The following is a 22,305-nucleotide window of genomic DNA, read 5'->3' as shown; positions in this document are numbered from 1 at the left end:
CTACTGTGGATGTACCAGACTCCGGCTGCTACAACCACTATCTGTTTCAACACTATCATCTCTCTCTCTCTTATTCTCTTCTATCCCTCTTTCCAACCCCAACACGGTCTCAACAGATGGCTGTCTAACATGAGTCTGGTTCTGCTCGAGGTTTCTGCCTGTTAAAGGAAGTTTTTCCTTACCACTGTAACGAGCTAAATACTGCAAGGTGCAATGCTAATGGTGGATTAACATGAGATAAGATCGAGTCCTGGCACGATGTTGATGTTGGGTCTTTGTTAATAATTTGACATAGAGTGGTCTAGACCTGCTCTGTTTGTTAAAAGCGTCTTGAGATAATGTTTGTTGGGATTTGGCGTGATACAAATAAAGATTGATTGATTGACTGAATAAGAGAAGACTGGTTCCTCTTCCAGCTGCTCTGATTAAGATGGTTTACATAGACGTATTTTATAGAGCTGTGATTGGTTCACAATGGTTTTTAATGACTACACTTTAAGTTTACAGATTTGTACAGCAGTGGTTCCTTGAGGCTGTACTAGGTACAGGTAATTGGAGTGTTTGCCTCTTAGCTTACAACACACATAACTGAAGAATACATTGTTGCAGGTATGTCATAACAACAACAATCAATAAAAACAGTACTTCATGACTGTGGGTGGATTTTAAAAGGATAGTTGACTAATTCTCCATCCAATAGTTGGTGACACTTTTCAACTGACTTAGAAATGTTAACTTGCCGGTGGCACTAAATGAAACATTGTTAAAATGGCATTGCATACACACATGCTATGCAGCATTTTCTATCAGGCCATGTAAGCTAATAGTTTAGTGACAAGCATAAATGGAGGAAACCTGGTCCAGTGTAAAGTTGAATGAGTGGCAGTACTGTAAAAAAAATGGGGTTGGAGAATGACTTCAGATGCTGGGTGTTAGCATTAATGTAACTTGAAAAGGAGCGTCTGTTAAGTATGGTATAAGAGCACATAGTTGAACACAGACAGACCCTGAGACTAAAACAACAGAATGACATTCCACATGAGTATTGTTCCCGGACACCAGAGCAGATTCTGACATGACTTTTCAGGAAATATTAGTTTTCACTATCAGTTTGGACCGTGCAAAATGTTATTAAAAGCAACAATTACCACAAATGTGAATATTTCATGTAATATCTTTATAGTTGTTGTGGAGCAAATGTCAGTTTCTCTAAAAGCCAAATCAGAAGGTCTTAAGCCTTCTTTGCATTTCTGGAACAACTGTCTAGATTTTGGGTTTACATAAATGTTGAAATATATAATACTGGGCAACAGTTTCCTTTAGACCTTTTTCTTCATCCCATTGTAGTTTGTTATGAAACAGAAATGACCCACTGAATGCTTCGAGCCCCAGCATCAATGCCTGACTGACAGAAATGGAGCTCTACCTCCCTCCTGCTCAGCCGATACAACACAAACAGACTTACAATGAAGCCAGCATGAATGGAGACCTGTCAATCACAGGAAACCCATCCATCACCAGGCAATATACAAATGATCATCTCCTGGAATTATATTCCCCTGGCATGTGCAAGCTCACAGCCACACACACATAGGTAGTGTGGATGAATCCACACAGACACAATCAAACACAGGCATAAACAAAAATACACATATTCACATACCATACACACTGATCATCTAGTGTTGGCGCCCAGACTGTAGAAGTCATCAGGGACCTGTAAAGCATTACCCTCTGTGTGACTCGAGCCACTCCAGAAATAGCCTCTGTAATGTATTCTTACCGCCACCGTCTCTTTTGCACAATAGTGCCCTTAATAACACACTCCATTTCTGTTGGCATAAATAAGGGCTCCATTTCCATCTTATTTCATGCAAATGAGAGCGCCAGCGCCCAAACAGGTAGTGGGAGTAGTGTGTGAGTGGAGTGTGGAAGTGTGCAGTTGCTGAATGTAGTGGCATGATTGGGGACGAACGAATTCAAATGAGCGTTGGAGAGACCCCACAATGTGCCAACGACTCCCACGCCAGCCTGCCAGCAGCATGACAGACAACGTCACTTACGGGCCCCGCAGCCTGCACAGGGTGCCATTATAGGGGCCAACGCAAAACCAATATTTATCCAGGCAAATGGTTCTCGAGAGAGAGATTATTGATGCAGACATGAGAGTTTCACTCCGGTAGTCGGCGCTGGTGCAGGCCACCACAATGGCTTCTCTGTGATTTGCGGGGTGCTGATGGTTTAATGTGTTTTGAAATGCAGTGATTGGCTCTCTTAGTTGTCCTGCTAGTAGCAAAAGAAACATCAAGCCAGGAAGTGACCGAGAAGACAGATACTCCTGAGTAAAATATCTGAACACTTTCAAAAGTGACAGCTCAGTAGCACTGCTGTATCATACCTGCTGTGACATCCCTGATAATGATGTGATGGGAAGTGAAACTAGGCTCTCAGATAGAAGTGTGAAGTCTCAGCCTGCATTTGCTCAGTTTGTTCCTCAGTGATATGTTATCATATGTTGATCAGTTTATTTATCTCTGTTCTGTTTTACCAACTCACTCCTCTTTCTATGTTTTACAGTATCTCTGAGTTTTGCCATTGCATGTTTGTGTATTTGGTCCTCTTACTTGGTACAGAGGCTGTTGTGTAGCCAAGGTCATACCAGAATTGGCAGCATCTGCAAGCTGTTTGGTACCCGTACTCTGATACCAAAACAACACCATTTCAAACTAGTTGTCTTCAGCAACAACTAAAGCTAAAATCTAGCACAGGCTCAAGGTTATTGCCATCCAGGCTAAGTAAGTATAGAAACATGTTGCACAAATAAATGAGGGAAAATGTTAGATTCAGGTTATGATGTTTCTACAGTTTGATGTAGTTGATTTAAACGGACTGTAAGACTGTGGTTGGTCAGCAGGGCTTTAGTGCTAGTTGAGATAGTTAGTGGTGAAAGCCACCTACTTTTACACTTCAACTCCGATCATAGAATGCTAAAGAAAGTCTCTTGTCAGTAACACCCAGCCAAGTCTCTCTGCAAACTGTCTCCAGGCAGTGATTCTCTTCTCTACAACAGGGATTCAAGGGAGGCATTCATCTATTTAGTAATGAGACAACGTGATACAGAAGATGTAGTTCTCCTCGTACAATGTGACTGATCATGTACAATACAGATTTCTGGTGGAGTGATATGTAAGGGGTAATTCAAGGTAAACAAGACTTCTCAAGTACAGTGAGCTTTGCTGGATTTGAGTTTAATCACACCCTGACAAAATTCAATTTCACATAACAACCCGCTCACTATACATTATGCTGCTTATTATATGTAGATAGATATACCTGTATTGTCATTGCAACAAGTACAATGAATTTGGATGGCAATATTTCAGTGCAAAAACTGCATTGATATATAAGACAACAGTAAATTGCAGGCATACACACATACACACAAAAAACAGGAAGATATATTGCACATTGGTATTGGCAATGCGCGTGAGAACTATTACACAGTGAGTGTTCATGTGTAATATGTGCACAATTGTGCATTAAGTGCAATAATGGCTCTGGGATCAAAAAAACGTTTTTAAGTCTGTTTGTGTGTGGTTTAATGACCCTGTAGCAGTTGATTTAAAGATTACTTTATTGATTTTAAATATATATATATATGCAGTACAGTCCCTCAGTTGCAACAGTTGGTAGCACTTCCACCTCAACAGTATTCCTCTCCCTTCTTGCAGGTTGCTTTAACATTAAATTCAACATTTGTATTCACGTTAAAGTCTTCACATTAGTTTGCTTACCTGTCATAAATCACATTAAACTTTTTCAGTCTCTGTAGAGAAAACATCTGTGTTTTGCTGTAGGCACTCTCAACAGGTCCAGGAATTAACAGTAGCATCTGTATAAGACCCACCCCATGACTTTTCTGATCGTATTTTGTTTTCACTCAACCTGTCCTGTAACACTGCCAAAGCCTACATCATGTTGCAGTTTGTGGTTGCGTTGTGTGTGTTTTCTGCAATGGTAAAGGTCTCTTTCACTTAGCACCTTGTTTCAACAACCCTTGCTGCATGGTTTTCTTCCCCTCATCCCTTTTTCTCTGCTGTTGACTGGTCAGCCATTAACTACAATCCTGCAGCTCTATGATTCCCAAATAAATTAAGAGTTATGTTAAAAATAAACCTCCATGTTGTTTACCTTTACTATCAAAAACCATGGACTGTATAAAAAATGGACATACAGTAGTATCCATGATGTCACCCATCTGTTCCTGAGGGCTGTTTTGAAGCCAGTCGTCGGTGGGTGCCATATTGGAAATGCTGTACATAATCAAACTTCGTCTGAGCTAGTGTGAGGTAAAGAGGCGGGCCTTCAGCCTCCCCGCCAACAGCTACAGGGTTCCCGCCTGTCAATCAAGTCAGCCATGTCCTTATTTAGGCAAAACTTTAAAGTTTTATATCTTTGAAAATACTGAGAAAAAAAATGTGCACCCTGAACAGTGTGTGCCAATAAACAAATGTGTTACTCAGACATAAACTGCTTTTTTGAACCAGGCTTTAAACATGTTTATTAATACTGCAAATATTGTCTTTTTTGAATATGTGTGTTTGTGGTTTTCTGTTTCTGCAGCAAGCCTCAAGTGAACACTCTATGAACTGCAGCTTTTAGCATTTCCGCATGTGCTTCATATTTTAAGAACGGAGGTTGTCACTTTTCCAAAAATGAATGCATTTGCCACATCGTCAACAGGAAGAAGTGAAACCATAAACTTCATAAATGTGCTAGACTCCTTTCTGCAGATTGATTTAATGAGACGTGTGATCAGGTTGTAACTGGCATCACTGTTGCTACTCAGAGTTATTGTTGACATGGGGATTTGACCAATCAGAATGAAGTATTTCACACAGCTGGGTTATAAGTAAGAAATAAAAAGGTAACAAGATGAATTAAAAAATTTAACTAATTTTGGAGACTGTGCATGTGAAGGAAAGTAACATCAGTACAAATGATGTGCCATAAATATTACAATATAGTTCCTATGAATTGTTGGTTGTTAAAGTGACCAGTGTCTGCACAGAGCTTCATAGTTGACTCATCATTGCATCACTTGGCTGCACTCTATACCACAGATAAATTGTGTATGATCAAAGCTTTTGTACCTGAGATCATATTTTTTTCAAGAAAGCTTCTTTAGTGCCAGCAGCCATGCCGGTGGCAGCAAGTGATAATTGGTGAGCTGATTGTTTGATATTCCACTAATACTAAGCCTTTCATGAGGCTTGCTGTTGAGTCCAGTTACAGTCATCTATCAAGTCACTGCTCATTGTAGCAACACAAACTCAAAATAAATACTTCTTTGTGATGTATAAGTTGTATCAGATGATCAAATTGAAATCATTTTTCTATTTCTTGAAGAATTTTTTAAAAAGCCAGGATGCCAGAAGTAAGGCCAGCGGCAGCACCTGATTGCTCGGTTGGCTTCTGTTGCTAATTTGCTGTTTATTACCTCATACAGGGTTTAAGGATGAGTGTGTGAAAAATCTTCGTTTTGCACATATGACATGTTGTAATCTTTGAATTTCCTATTTTGCTATTGAGTTTTGTTTCCATCTTTTTGGTGCCTTAACTCTGAACATCTCAGCCAGAAGTTGTCAGTCAAGCTGTGTGGGTGGTTTCCTGACAGCTTTTTCCTTGGGCTTTTTTCAGCTGATGAAGTTTCTTTCTAAGTTTCTTCTAAGTTACTTTTTCTTCACTAGTCTTCTGCTCTTTCTACATATCAAAGGTTTAGACAAATGTGTATGCATTGGGTTTTTTTTGCAACAATCATATCATCAGATAATTAAAACAATGTGAGAAAAGCTTCAGTCACTAGAATGTTGTATCAATCCCTAACGTTACATTGCACAGTGCCACAGACGTTTGTTTTAAGATTCACAAACATAACATAGTCAGTCACTATTACATAACACTTTTGGGAAACAGGACGCAGAGGTGGAGAGGAGAAAAGGTTTACAGGGGTGTAGAGTGGTCAGATAAAACAGCTCCATACTTGCTTCAAGGAAAGGTTAATGTCTCTCTCTTGATTTCTCCATCTCCTCCTCTCTCGCTCTCCCAGCTGAGGTCTGTGTGACTTACAGCAGGTCCAGACTGCATTAGATTAAATCATAAATTACCCACCCACCCCCATATCTGCATCCCCCCCTTCCCTATCTCAGTCTTCCCTCTACCGTCCTCTCCCTATCTCAATCTCGCTCTCCCTTTATTCTCCTATATTCCATTCCCCATGTATTTCTCCTGCTCCCCCACTATTATTTCTCCCTGGCTCTAATCATTATTCTCTTTTCTTGCCCCCCCCTCATTTCTCTCACTCTCCCTGTACTCTACAATATGAATGCCTTTCTGTTGAGGACTTCTAAAGTGGGTTTGGATGGCAGGCGGTGTGGTGAATGAGTGTTGTTTGGTTTCATAGTGTGTTGCAGTATGCTATAGGCCTTCATACAAACATGTTAGCACATATGATGTCCTGGTTTGTGTTAGGCCTTGGTAAAATGGGTGCATGTATTAAACTGAAAAACTCCATCAAGTCAGAGTAAAAGTACACAGCACATGCTAATCAAAGAGTTCTGCTTGAACATACATATTAGCATGTCCTGATAGCATGCTATGTACAGAAGTCACTTCAAAGGCAGAGGAGCATCCTCCACCAACTTTCATCATTTTTAGGGTAACAGTTAAACTTACAAAAGAATCAGCTCACATGTGCAGTATCCACACACTATGTGAAAGTGTGTCCTGGATACAACTGAGTCTAGTATCACATGTGAAGCTCTGTCTTGCTCTTATTTCAGATTTGGGAAAGTCTAAACTCCCACAACTGCAGAAAACGTATGTAAGTATGTATGCTTAAAGAACAGCATACATATCCAAGCTGCCAGGCTAAAAAAATATATTCTTACATGACACATAAGGTTAGCTTTTCAGAAGGTTTTAGGTTCATGTATGATCTCTATGTCAGAATGCTGAAACATACCAACCACAGGGCAAGTCTACAGAAGTTACACTTCATTAAGCTCCGCCCCAAATTTGCAGGACATTTTTTTTTTTTTTTTATGTGGGACCAAGCGGCAACCTCCAGTCTAAAAATATGAAGCCGATGCTGAAGTGTTATAAACTGCAGTTCATCGAGCATCCACTTGAGGCTGGCTGCAGAAACACCAGAAACCACATACACACCCATTCAAAGAAGACGATCTTTGCAGCATTAAAAAACCTGTTCACAGCCTGGTTCAAACAACGGTTTAGGTTATCAAATTTTAAACCAGCTCATGACGCTGATATTGTGCTAGCTAGCTGTAATAATAATAACTGCATAAGTAATAATATTTCAACAAACAGAAAGGATCTTAATTGATTTTAAAACTTTCTTGATTGATAGTGTGTGCCTTGAAACAGAGTTGACCCTGCAACTTAGAAACCTTAATTCAAATATTTCTCAAATCCCCTTATTGCCTCTACGTTTATATTCTCTACTTGAAGGACAGGATTATGGGCACAGTCTACAACCTATACAGGAGGTTTTGTGTTTGTTTGCAGGAACGATGTGTGTACAATGTGGTGATATTGAAGACACTTGCAAACCTTCAAGACTTGTGAGGGATTGAAGCTTTGCAAAGGCTTCTTGGAGCTCAGTGAACCCTTGTGCACACTCAAACACTCTCTACATTCTTTTTATGTCTTGTTGCTGTGCATTAAACTTTCCTTAGTTCAGCAGGGAGGGACATCCTGTACAGGAGAAAAGCTTTATCTTGTAATTTTTTTATTCAGCGAGTTCATGATTTCTTGAACTGATTTAGAAATGTCTTCTTTATTTCTTAAATCTTTTGGCTATGTAACATACATCCAAGCCCTCCAGTGAACACATTAATACCATGTCCAAGTATGATGACAGACACCTATGTAATGGTTTGCACACATCGGCTGTTATTGTTTATAGACTAACAGGCACAGAGGCATGCTCCAGGCGAAAAAGAAAATAAAAAAACAACAGTCCTTTCATTCAACCCCCACACACCTTGCTCCGCTGCTCCACTGGAGAAAAAGGGGGAATAAAATAGAGTGACCCTGCCACTAGCAGCTCTCTTTTTTCCCCCACTGCTCTCTTCTTCCTCCCCCTTGCCGTGTGAAATCAAATTTCCATGTGGCTCCCGTATCTGTTGCACAGCGAGGTGATTTATCAGGGATGCAAAGAGCATGCAGAAACAATCTTTATTACATCCATTTCCTGCTTGTCAGCCGGGATCATGTTGGCTGTTCATTAAAGGCGCGGCGCAGGTGAGGAGAATGCATCCCGATGCCTTGATAGATTGTCTGCTCCCCTGTGGTGACAGCAGCTGGATGGATTGAACAGCGGGGGGTGAAGAGGGAGGGAAAAAAACGCTGACTCTGTCGCTGCCCCTGTCACACACACTTTTACAAAGCTGGCCAGTGTCATTTCTAGCAAACAGAAGCACACACACATGCACACGCTGAGTACTGACACTCATTGGACTTAAGCCAGGAGCCTGCCTTAATGCATGGATGCATACACACTGTGAGCATCCACACACAGGTATTTATGGACACTCATGTGGAAATAAAGAGACACGTATTAAAAGATGAGTTTTATCTTATTACACAGTTCCCAGCTCTAGCTCTCACCTGCCTGATAAGTATCCCTGAGGATGAAATACACAACATTAACTGAGACAGAGTTTCTCTCCTGTTTAAAACGAAGAATACGTTCAAAACTATTTATTTTAATAACCAAAAATTACACTTTCAGAGGGACTTCAGTGTTGTTGGTGACCAGTTTGTCAAGACTGTGCTGCTTAGGGATGAAAGATAATCATGATAATCATGTTCTTATTATGTTGTGCATGGAAGCACCTCAGCAGTAGCCGTCTGTGAAAAACTTCTTTTCAAATCTTCAGTTCTATTTACTCTGCATATGGGTAAAATATAATGTGTGCACGATGCCAAGTCAGATGATGAATCACCAAAGTATACGCAAGCTATGCAGCAGCATATGGCTCTTTAAAACACAAGGATATAACCTGCTCTCTCTTCGTCTTAAATGTGGATTGCTTATTTTAGCCAGAGGGACATTCAGGGCGTTTTGTGGGTTCATCATTGACTTATATTCTAAATTGTGTTATATGAAATGTTCAGCTAAGCACTGAGGGGACAGCATCAAATGTGGAGTCATTATAATGTATCACAACTGTAATAAGCTGATCAAGAAAACCAACAAAGAGTGTAAGTATGGCTTTAAAAATTCAAATTTCACTCCGCAAACAGACGTCTTACAAATACATTTCTGTAGGATGAAATAGAGACAGAGTGTGAGCTGTAAATGCTGCCATGCTGTATGGACACACCTCATCAAGTCAATCAGCTGAGGCTGTAGAATATTAAAAAATACAGCTCTCCCCCTTACAGAAGAAACATAAGACTCTATGATCAGCCATAAAATGTTTTATCACACCTCCTACATCAACAGATAAATACATACAGTATGGAAACATAAATACTGCTCCTGCATTGGGCTCACAATTTCCCTCTGAGGACTGCTTTTCAAGGTTTCTATAAGAAATCACATCATCTTCAACTGACGATACCACAAAGGTACGGAAAAATCAATGGTATAACATCTACATCTGCAACACGCTGCAGTAAAGAGAAGTAAAGAAAAGATAGGTTGTGTTCAATTAACATTCACCTGTATATATATTGCATGCAACTGCAACAGAGGGAGACTGGTGCTTTAAAAAGCACCATGCTGTTTGCAAATCACTGTAATATAAAACAGTCTTGAATTATAGGATTCTCCACTCAAGGAGTTCATTCAATTATCTCTGACACCGCTCAGTTTTCTATGTGCATGTTTACCCACTACTCCTCTTCTTTTCCCCCCTCGCTCCTCTTTCCATCCTCCTTCACAAGACTTACTTATGTCCTCTGTCTCCCGTGTAGCAATGACATGTAATGATGACGCCGTAAGAGCCGATCGATACTGAAGTGCTCTCGGGCTGGTGTACAGCACAGTGACTGGGACACTGAGGGGCCGTTGTGGGACAAGGTGGATTAAGGGTGGATGTCATTTCACTGATTAATCTATATATTAGGCTCACTCACCGGTCATTATCAGCGGACAAAAGACGGGTAACTACTGTTTTTGTCCGTGTGCACTGTAAGTGACAGTCCTCTTTTATTACTACTTTGAAAAGGTCCTGAGACCTCATTCATCAAAGGATGTTTAGGGGAAAACCTAAGCATGTAAGGGGGGAGGATATGGGTATTCACTAGACATGTAGCCACAAAATAATGCAAAAAGCAATAATTAATATGAAGTAAAACACTGGAATTAACCTCGATAATATCTTAAATTCACAGGTCCACTCTTACTCAACTCCTCAAACTTTATTTCTTCATCCTACTACATTTTTTACCTGTAGAGGTCAATTCTCTAATCACTTCAGGGGCACCAAACTCTGGAATATTTATTCCTATTTGGGGAAAAACTGTCTGTTAAATGTTCCAAAATATGACTGGTAAACTTTTAACTTTTGTTACTTACCACTTACTTTAACTCTCCCTGTCCCATTAAAGTTACTAACCATGGACCTCTCTGGAGTCCCTGAGCTCCCTTGTCTCGTAGGTTCCTCTGAGTCGCTGCCGTAGACGTCCTCCTGCTATGGACATGCCGGACTCCAGCGGCAAAAGCTACTACTATCCTTCTCATCACTATCATCTAACTCTCTCTCTTATTCTCTTCAATCCCTCATTCTAACCCCAACTCGGTCTCAGCAGATGGCTGTCTAACATGAGTCTGGTTCTGCTCAAGGTTTCTGCCTGTTAAAGGAAGTTTTTCCTCGCCACTGTAAATTGCTAAATACTGCAAAGTGCTCTGCTCATGGTGGATTAAGATGAGATCAGATTGAGTCCTGAATGATGATTTATTGATTGATATATATATAAAAAAAGAAGATATTTATGTGTCATTTCATGCACAGAAAAACATAAACACAAGGTTCTTCTTGAGTCAGTGAGTGAATAAGACTCCTGGTTCCACATAGATTTGATTGTTTACAGATTTAACATTTCCATGAGGCAAAGTTATACAAGCAATTTACTGTAAATACATCTTGTGGTGTAAGTGAGGGTGAATAGTCTAAACGAGTAGTCAGAAGCGAACCCAAATGAAACCTTGTTGTAATCATAGACAATTACAAAGTCAGCCTACTATCACCTTAAGAATATATCAAGGGTTAAAGGACTTATGTCTCAGCAGGATGCAGAAAAACTCCTCCATGCATTTATCTTTAGCAGACTAGACTACTGTAACGGGTTCTTTACAGGACTCCCTAAAAAGTCCATCAGACGCCTGCAGCTCATACGGAATGCTGCTGCTCGAGTCCTAACAAGGACCAACAAAGTAGACCACATCACTCCAGTTCTTAGATCTCTACACTGGCTTCCTGTCTGTCAGAGAATAGACTTTAAAATCCTGCTGATGGTTTATAAAGCACTGAATGGTTTAGGCCCAAAATACATTGCTGATCTGCTGCTACTGTATGAACCATTTGGACCTCTGAGGTCATCAGGTACTGGTCTGCTTTCAGTCCTTAGAGTCAGAACGAAACATGGTGAAGCAGCGTTTAGTCATTATGCACCACATATCTGGAACACACTCCCTGAAAGCTGTAGGTCTGCTCCAACTCTCACCTCTTTTAAATCAAAGACTAAGACCTTTTTATTTACCACTGCCTTCCTATCTTAGCTTATTTTAACTCACTTCAAATTCACATTTTAATTTTATTTGTTAATATATTTCTAATTGTCCTTTTCTTTTCTGTTTTATTATATTTGTCCTTTTAATCATGCTCTTTTATGCTTGTCTGAATGTTTCCAATGCTTTTAATGTTTTAATGTAAAGCACATTGAGTTTCCCTCGTGTATGAAATGTGCTTTACAAATAAAGCTGCCTTGCCTTGGCATGGTGAATGGGATTCAAGGCTTGTAGCAAAAGGGCCTCAGATGCCAATTACATTACCTCCAAAACAGAGGGACTGGATTAAAAGATGGAAAGAGAAGAAGAAGGGTAGGGGGGGAGCACTTTCACTCAAAGAAAAATAATTTATTTCATTGTGATATCAAAATCAATCGTCATCGATTGTCGAGAGGTGGCTAAAGGTGAGCGTGTACATGATCCTTCAGCTGTAGGAGGCAGACTGTCGGGGAGAGAGAGAGAGGGGGGGGGGGGAGGAAAGAGGGAGGGAGAGAAAGTGATTTGGGGGGTAAAAAGAGGGTGGCTACAGGAAGAAGTCACCTCCTAGTTAACAAAGAGGCAACAGGATAAAAGAAAAGAGAAAGACGCAAAACATAAGAAGGGAGAAAGAAAGAGATGGAGGGAGAAAGAGAAAGAGTGAGGGAGCTCCGGCCCCGTGGAATCAATACAGAGAGGTGGAGCAGAGTACAATAGCCTCAGAGGAAAGGAGATTCAGTGGTGCAAGTCTAACACTCTCTGTCTCATACACACATATACATACACACACAAATATATTAACACACACACACACACACACACACACACACACACACACACACACATTCGCCTCCTCTCAGAATTCTTTTTGCTCTTGCTTTCTCTTGACATTTCCCTCTATATCCTTCCTCTATTTAATTTCTTTTTTTTCACTGGCTTGCTCATTCTGTATCTACCCTCCACCCCTCACCAGTGATACCCACACACACACCCCCCACACACACACACACTTACATACAGACTGAGTGGCTGTCTGTATGCAGAGAATAGAGAGGGCCCTCTGTCCAACCAAAATAGCAGCAGCTTTCATCAAAAACAGTAAGAATCAACGTATGTGCAAGCAAATAGATACACACTGATAGTGGTGGACAAGATAGCTCCCAGCTCACGCACACACACACACACACACACTATACATGCCATTCTTAAAATGATTACACAGCAGAAGTGCGATTTTGAATGTACCTTTACACACATGCGCCACATTCGGAGCCACTTGGTTGCAGAAATAAGTGTCACACAGACCTTTTAACACACACATACAAAACAGCACGCTCCAACACTACTCCAGCTCTATCAGCACTTGAGACTAGTGAGGCTTCAATTAGTTCTTGATGAATGAGCCCATAAGATGCCGCTCTCTCATTTCCCTTGTTGCCAGATATCCCAGCAATCAGAGAGAAATGAATTCTCATTGTGGTGTGACTGAGACGAGAAGATGACGGTGGAAGTGGTTGTGGAGAGGGGAGCACCAACATAAATCATCCACCCTCTCCACTGAGGGCCAGAGTTCAGCTTCATCACACCAAATCTGACAAGTCTGAGCCAATCCTATTTCTTTGGGAATTGCAGATTCCTGTTACAAGCTAACATGTTCTCCTTTTATTTTTCAAATGAATGCCACAATTTTCTCACTTTGAAATGTGCATCTTTTATAAAAATAACTAATAGGTGTTAACATGTGTGACCACGAAATATGCAGTTAAGGTTAGACTCACCATCATCAATGATGCTGACCACCACTCCATTACCGGTAATGTTGTTTTTCCAAACTGGCATCACATTGACGTCCAACCCACTGGAGTTGTACCTGCCCTGTGAAAACTGAACACACACACACGAACACACGTTACATTTTATGACAACAAGTGAAAAAGGACTCTTGCAATGAGTGGTTTATTGTCAAACATGAACATATAAATTACTAACGAACAGTCCAAGATCTTCACCTGCAAATCCAGTATACTTGTATATTCACACAGCTGGACGGACATTTTCTCTGAAATCTAGTTTGTATTTCCTCCCTCCTGTTTTAGCTGTGTTAAACATGTCAAGGCGTAAAGCAATATTTACTTTCGGCATAATGCGTCTCCCCTACGCAGCAGGGCTGACGCAGACATGAGCGCCACATACTTGTGCGTCAATGTGTCCGTGTCGTGCAGCAATTCTCCGCCGAAACACTTGAGGGCAGTGTGGTCTCTCTGATAGCCGGTCGTCTGCTTCCGGCCCCGCTACGATCTCTGTTTACTTTTCCACAGAGATTCAGAGCGTGTTCTGTTAATCTACAGCTGACACATGTTGCTGTTTATCATACAGACATGATTACATGAAGAATAGAGAGGGGGAGATGAAATACACAGCCGATGAGCAGCCGATGTCCAGGATCCCAGAAGTGCTGTAAATGCGGGAAACACAATGCCCCTGAGTGGACCAATCACAGGGCTTGCGGTCCGCGTCGATTCTACGCCTAGTTACATTTTGGAGGAGGTGCAGGTCAGCTACATGCGTAGGCCTCTGCGTAGGTACGGAAGCTATGCGGACCTCCGGCGTAGGGTACGCCGTCAATTTGACGCAGAAGTATAAATCAGTCTTAAATGGGACTATTTCCTCCTCATGGCCTGAACACCAGTCGGCTCAGCATGCGACTCCACCTGCACACAAACATTTTAAAACTAAAGTAATATTAAAATCTTCTTCCTCTCTCTATAAATTATAAAATGCATTGAGTTGATGAGGATAGGATTTGTTGTGAGGCACTTTTGCAGGTATTATGCAAGTGTAGGAACGTAGTGTGAAGCTCTTTAATGGGGCGTTCACACCAAACGTGAATAAAATCATTTGCGCTAATGAATTACATTTAAAGTCAATGTAAAGACGCCATTAGGCACGACTAGTGGTCTAGCGGCGCGAATCGTGCGTTATGCACGAATGATTCGCGAGAGTTGAAATATCTGAACTCCAGCGTATCCATCGCGCCACGATAGCCAATCAGTGTGCAGATCACCTGGTGACATGAGGTGTGACGTGTGGACCAGCAGTGATTCATTCATCTGGAATATATGGGACACTTTGATTCTCTCTCTGTGCAGCTTCCCTGAACTCTGTGACTCTACCTGTTTTTATTGGATCAGGAATAAACAGGAGCTCACTGTGAGGACAGAGAGGGAGGAGGATTATCTGGTGAGTTGTAAAAACTTTGTCTGTCGCTTGATTCCAGCTATCAGTTGATCTAGGAAGTTAGCTCTGCCCCTTTAACATAACCAGCTTTCCCATTAAATGTCCACAAGCTCAACCTTGTTTGATAACAACAGACTAGTGTGGACCAAGGACCTTGATCACAAGATCACCATCGATGGGGGGGGGTGTGGCTCAGTGGTGGAGTTGGTGGTCTCTCAATCGGAGGGTTGGGGGTTTATCCCAGGTCCCACTGTCCACACAGCAAAGTGTCCTTGGGCAAGAAACACAGACCCCGAACTGCCCCGGTGGCTGTGCCACTGGTGTGTTAATGGGATTTGACCTTGTCCTTAACGTAGACAAAACTAAGGCAGTAATTCTGGACTTGAGGATGAAAGCTCATCCTCTGCCACCCCTCACCACCAAGGTGACTGAGGTGGGGCAGGTTTACAGTTTTAAGTTCCTTGGCCTTCACATTTCTGGAAACCTTAGCTGGGTTGAAAACAATTCAAAGACAGTGAAAACATCACAGCAGCTTAAATGGACTTAAACGGCAACCCCTCACCCAGGCTTACAGAGGACATGGAGAAAGTTTCCTCATCAGTGGCATCACCATGTGGTTTGAAAGCACCACCCTGGCCGAGAGAAAATCCCTTCAATAGGTCATCAAGACTGCAGAGAGAATTGTCAGCTCTGACCTCCCCTCCATGGACACAGTCTACATACAACATCAGTGCAACACCATCCAGCCCATACTTTGTTCAAGAGGAAGGACACAGGCTACAACCTGAAACACCACAAACCAGAGAATACCTCAACTATCAAGACCTGCCTCCACAACTGCTTCTTTCCATCTGCTGTAAGTCCAATATCACAAGATAGAGAGATAGAGAGAAAGAAAATGTCACATCCCATAACTATTTCACAGCGCAACAACAATATGCAAGAATAACCAAAAGCAAAATAGTGAAATAATGTGATGTGCAAACAATTCCAGTTTACCTGTCTAGCAGAGAACCTCACATAATGCCATGGCTAGAGCTTAAGAATAGAGAAGGCCACTACCTGCTGGAAATGGAATTAATCAAAAGTTCATCCAGATATAAAGTATGATAATCATTGCTGCTGTTTGTATCAATTCAATTCCACTGATGCCAATTTGCAGTCAGGACCTCATTGTGTCTGAGTGCACTTAGATGCAACATGTTTGAAAGAGTTCATGAACAAGTCACAGAGACAGATCTTTCATCCTTGCACCTCAAACCACAACTCCTCCCACACATCAATACATACACACATTTCAAACAAACCCACACACAGATCCAAACACAAACAAACACGCAAGTGCACAGCAGCAACCCCACAGTGAGGCCAGAGTAACATCGCTGCACATTAAGGACCTCCGACATATACATACATGTATCTGAAAACACGAATAGGATCATACACTCGCACCTTAAAACAAATGATAGAACGACAGACTAACACTTCAGCATTATACAACTTAAATTTGTGCTTCACATAAACACCTACAAGCACACCAACTACACACTTTAAACAACACAATAATTGCACACACACAAACACACATCCAAAGAGCCAGGGAACAAACAAACTATCTTACCTAAAATGTCAGCAGCTGTCCAAAACTCCCCTGCCCACACACACACACACACACACACACACGCAAACACACGCACGCACACACGCACACACACACACGCAAACACACGCACACACACACACAAATTTGTTATTCAAAGTGAGTATATTCAAGAGGCTTCATCTCTGTCGCAGTTATTGTGATATAGAGAGGAAGTGATGGTGCACAGTGGAGAAAAAAAGGGGATAAAGTCTGTGTTGTGAGTGTGTCTGCACACACTTGTGTACCTACCCAAAAGTGGAGCCTAGACTCTTTCAAAGTTATAAATAATGGACCTTGAATGAGCTAACAAGATACATTTTGGAGCTCTTCTGGTGCTCATGCTCTACATAATGCTTGAATTCAGTTTAACACTCTCCTAAAAACATATTAATATTAGTACAGGGGGGACCTGCAGGTGTGTGTGTTATGATACTCAGCACTGCCCCTGCAGGCTAGAGCTGGGATTTTAATTTACAGCCTCTGGTAAGCCTTAGTCATGAAATTTCAAGGAATAATTTCGATAACTTGTTACAGGCTTCAAGCTTCAAACTACAAGCTTTTTTAATACGGTTATTAAAAAATGGCCGGAAATACAAATACAATTTTCACAAGCAGATAAATTCAGCAGGGTAGGGTACATGAGTGTTGAAGCAAAGAGCAAAAAATATTTTTTCCAGTAAATAATTACTTTCTTAATGCCATTTCTCAGTCAGTAAGGTAGTTACTATTTGATAGTGGTAACAAGTAGATATGTAAGGGATAATGTATGGTTAGCAGGTTGTTATGGGAAAAAGAATCCCGACTGGGTGAGACAGGATCCTTATTGCCTGGCTACTAACTTAAAATACAGACACATTGTTAAAAAAATTTAAATATGATTTTATTGATTTAAAATGATTTATGTTTACAGTTTTTAAAAATAGTCCCAGTGATTCCTCATCAGTCATCATTCCATGGTGATGGATTCTTCTCTGCCTGTTTGGTGGATTGAACATGAAACTGTCCTCATTCAGCTCTCCTTCTTCTCTGAGCTCTGTGGTTCACACACCTTTAAAAAGAAACTAATGTCACAACTTTGAACCCTGCTGCTATCATCACCACCGCTCATGGTTTAAATTTCTTTGTAGAGATTGCTAACCTAAAGTTTCTCTCACCTGCTCCGCTCCTTCATCATATTGATGGACAGGATCCAAGATGTAAACGTCCATAGCCTGCCGATTTAGCATGCAAACAGAAGCTAACGTTTTATCCATATTGTTTACCAATATGATGCTAACAGAAGCTAACGGTTTCCCCTCACCTTACGGTCTATGGTGTCAACAAGCAGAAGCTAAATGTGTCTGAACTCTTTTCCGTGGATTGATTTCACATGAGGTGTGATCAGTTTGTCTCTGGTGTTGCTCATGTTAGTGAATGTTAATAACCGTTGTCAAGGGGTTTGGACCAATCAGAATCAAGCATCTTACACAACCAGAAGATCAGTAAGACAGCCGGGTAATAAAATAAGTTACACATTTTCTGGAACTTGCCCAACTCTGATTTTAGTGCACATTGGTCCAAACTTGTAATGTGCAGTGACACACTCTGTCAAGTCAGCTAAGGTCATGTTGTTCTTCATTTGTCACTTCCGGTTTCATTTTGTACTTACCCTTGTCTCTGTTTTCTAGATCCTTCAGCCCCACCCTGTTTAGAGCCCCCTGTATCTTGTTACCCTTTGATTGTCTGTGTATACTCCTGGTGTCTTCCCTCATGTTGCCAGTTAATTGTGTGTTCTCTATCATTGACTCCATCTAGCATTATTATTCAAGTTTCCTTGTATTAAGACAATTGTCTGAATTCACCCTTTTGGGTATTTGCCTTTATGGACTGACTGTTATCTATTTTTTTCTTTTTGTTATGCACATGGAAGAGTGAAAACACCCACTAACACACACACCAGCAGGGTAAGTGTTCAGGTACATCCAAAAGACATACATGCAGCTTCGTGAACTTCAGTAAGGGCTCATACAGAGGCTGCCTGAAAGCTTCCCCCCGCTATATACCGACACACACACACACATATACACACACATATACACATATACACATACACACTCACACATATACAAACAGCGTCATGAAGCAGGAGCCAATGGCAAAAGCTTCACACTCACCTTTCACAGACACACAGAGAGAGGTGCACAGAATTATAATCATTATCTGAAGCACTGGAACACAACATATGCTCCCTCTAGCATTTACACCTTGGTGTGCAAACACACACACACACACACACACACACACACACACACACACACACACACACACACGCACACACACACACACACACACACAAGGTGTATTTGCACACTAATGCTTAAACAAATGGTAATACACAGATAGTGATGAAACATTAATTCAGCACTAAAGTAAAACACTAATACAGACTCACACACTATGCAGATGACACATTTGCAAACAGAGTGACAGCAAAACAGTCTCAGTCTTCTCTGCCTTTGTCTAAGCTGCCCCACCTCTATAGCTTCAAACACAGAGATACTCTCTCTCACACACACACACTTACATCATCAAAAACAAGCACATCCAGGGTGCTGCATGGATTTTTGCAGCTTTGAACAAGCTGCTCTGGTGGAGCTGGACTCGGCCTAGGCAAGGATACAATGGACTCCACTTGACTTTTGTGTGCTTGTTCTTGTATGTGTGTACGAGTTCAGCCCACCCACATTGTACACGCCAGCTTTCTGAAAAGATATATGCCAGAGCAGCACACACACATAAACACACAAACACACACACATGTACCAGGTCTTGGCCGGCTACCAACCCTGAGCAGATTACTGACCCTCAATCAATATCCACATCCACCAGAGGCTGATTAAACACAACAGAATGAGAGAGGGAGAGAGGGAGGCGTACAAAGAGACAGAGGGAGAGAAACAAAGATATTTTCTTAACTTCTAAAGTGGTTTTAATTCTTGAAGATATGACTATATTCTGACGTTCAATACTTAGTCCTTTGACAAGTTTCATGTCATAAACCACCCTGTCAATAAAGTTTTTTAATAAAGCCTTCCCTTTTTTCAACAGATCCCACTCTGGAAAAGTTGTATCAGATATTTAAGTTCATATCCCTCCTCTCTGTCCGCCTACATCTTTGTCTCTTCCACCCTCTGCCCCAATCCTGACCCTCAAGCCCCAATTCTGGCCCAAGAGCTCAGATGTCAATCAATGTGTTGCCGGTTGCTGTGGTGATTCTTGGACCCAGCCTGTCCTCCTCCTGACTCTGTCAGATTACACCCTCGCATGTCAGTCAAGAACATTTGTTGTGTCTGTTGGCTGAGTACTGTCCCCCTGCTCTAAGTGAGTGAGTATGTGGGTGTCAATGTGTTTCAGTATGTACTGGGTTACCTCATAAAATTATACCATCAATTTGAAAAAATATCAAATTATAGTGGTGCTTTTATTTTTTTAGTTTAAGAATAATTGCAGCCCAAATAATTGATGATGTACAGTTAAATCTGATGTATAAGACACATTTAACTTCCTTTTGTACAAAAAGTGTGCTCTGACCATAGACTGTAAATATAATGGATAGCATCGCTCCGCCTTTTCCCAAAATATCCTGTTTTAGAAAGCTGCCTTCTTGTAAATTTTCTGTAGCCAGAGTCTGCGCAGTAGGGAATTTGTGTGTTTCCACGGTAACAAGCTCCGCCCTACAGTGCACTGTCCCGAGGTCCTACAGAGTTTCTCTCTACGGCAGTTGTCAATTAAAGTAAAACTGGATCAGAAAAAAGAAGCCTTGAACACAAAACAGTCAAATGATAACTACATATCACCACAGCATACGGATGTGAGAAACATTCGTACCACATGTATTTATTTTTCAAAGTTTGACTGCAGCCCCATTCAAATGAATGGGGGAGACAGAGTTTTTCACCTATACTGCAGACAGCCACTAGGGGGAGCAGTTTTTGTGACAGCCTCACTTCGAGACCAGTGAGATGACATCCATTTATTATACAGTCTATGGCTGTGACCAACACACTACTGCTACTTTAAATACAGTAAATGCAGTATTTAGCTAAAGCTTTGTCATGGAATGCACCGTCATGGCTACCACCATCCACCACTGGAAATTCACCCCCAGTCATTTTGCATTGCTAGTGGCTGCTTCATGGCGCTGTGCAAAGCATGCTAGGATAAATATTTTTCTTAGAGGTGATATTGGTCATTATCAATCTGGTTTAACCATATGTCCAACCATCACAGGGTATAGCTTTAAAATGATATGCTATTTGTACGTATAGTTGTGCCGTGCAGTAACAACTCTTAACTGTTCCAAATAAAACACACCTGTGTGGTACAGTTGTTATTCCTCAAAAACCCATATTTGGTCAAACCATGTAAACACAATTCTGCAGAAGGACTATGCATGTCTTGTTGCAGCACAGTTTGAGTCAGTGTTGTTCCAAGCCTCATCAATCCCCGACATCTGTCTCGGTTCAACATGGACAACCGCTTCCACCCTCCCTCCCTCCTTCCATTCTTTCTCCTCCATAATCTGCCTACCTCCTTCTATCTCCTGTCTCTCTCTCTCCAGTCACACATGAAAGCCTGCCTGACTTATGCCTGTCAGAGGAACATCCTTCTGCATGAGGCTGAGAGCTGAGTGGAGAGGGAGGAAGCTACCAGAAAAGACCAGTAAATCCAGGCAAACAAACGCACACACACACAAATAAACACACACACACAGAGAGAGGGGGAGAGGGGGAGAGAGAGAGAGAGAGAGAGAGAGAGAGAGAGGGAGAGGGAGAGGGGGAGAGAGAGAGAGAGAGAGAGAGAGAGAGAGAGAGAGAGATACACTCACCAGTTCCCACTGCATGGGCCACAGTGGGTCATTGAAGGTGAGGGACTGGTCACTCTGACTCTCCCTGGACTGCCTGTCAGTTTCAGACTCTCTCTTCTGGGAACCTGCAAACACACAGACACATCATGTGTGTATTTGTGTAAACATGTTTGTGTTGCCTTCTTCTGTCTTGCTTTGAACTCTGACACCAGGAAGTCCCTGGCCTCCAACCAATGGTGAAGGACCTCCTAGACCCCCCCCTCTCTCCAGTGAAACGGAATACTGCTGGAAGATTAGCATATTATTAGCATAGTATTAGCATCTCATTCTGCAGTACAGCTTGGCTCACTGTCTGCCGATGTGCTATCAGCTCATCAAGGTCTGCACCTTTCTCTCCAGACACTATATGTTACACTCACTTCACTCCCTCTCGCTTTCTTCAAATTCCCCCCCTTCGAAGCACTTCATCTCACTGCCATTCACACTTTGTCTTTCTCACTCTCACATATGATGGATGTGAATCAGTTTGTTTCATAATATGCGTTATGTATTGCAAAATTAATTCAAAACTTGTCCATGTCAGGCCCCTTATTTAATCTGATGGTTATAAAACGCTGTACACAGCTTAAGCATCAATAAGAGGAGTTAAGGTTGATGCATTGAAACTAGCACATATGAATTATTTGGGGTTTCTTCTGAAAAAAAGGAGTAAATAATAGGGATGCACCGAAAATTCAGCCACCGAAATACTTTTATCATCAAAAAAAACTGCGGCCAGTACGC

At 41.5% G+C, this 22,305-nt stretch overlaps 1 protein-coding gene across 1 annotated transcript in view; it reads right to left on the bottom strand.

The window, feature by feature from the left end:
- The window catches only part of LOC117822427 (furin-like protease kpc-1), a 232,152-nt gene that overhangs the window by 170,562 nt on the left and 39,285 nt on the right, over positions 1-22,305 (bottom strand). The window contains exons 5-6 of the mRNA XM_034697137.1: positions 21,544-21,647; positions 13,576-13,681 (exon numbers count right to left, since the gene is read on the bottom strand). Coding sequence (XP_034553028.1) covers positions 13,576-13,681; positions 21,544-21,647 — 210 coding nt within the window. The remainder of the gene's footprint in view (positions 1-13,575; positions 13,682-21,543; positions 21,648-22,305) is intronic.

Source organism: Notolabrus celidotus, chromosome 12, assembly GCF_009762535.1.
Source record: "Notolabrus celidotus isolate fNotCel1 chromosome 12, fNotCel1.pri, whole genome shotgun sequence".
NCBI classification, from domain to species: domain Eukaryota; kingdom Metazoa; phylum Chordata; class Actinopteri; order Labriformes; family Labridae; genus Notolabrus; species Notolabrus celidotus.
Note: the sequence above shows the minus strand (reverse complement) of the source record. Positions and strands in the feature narration are given on the sequence as shown.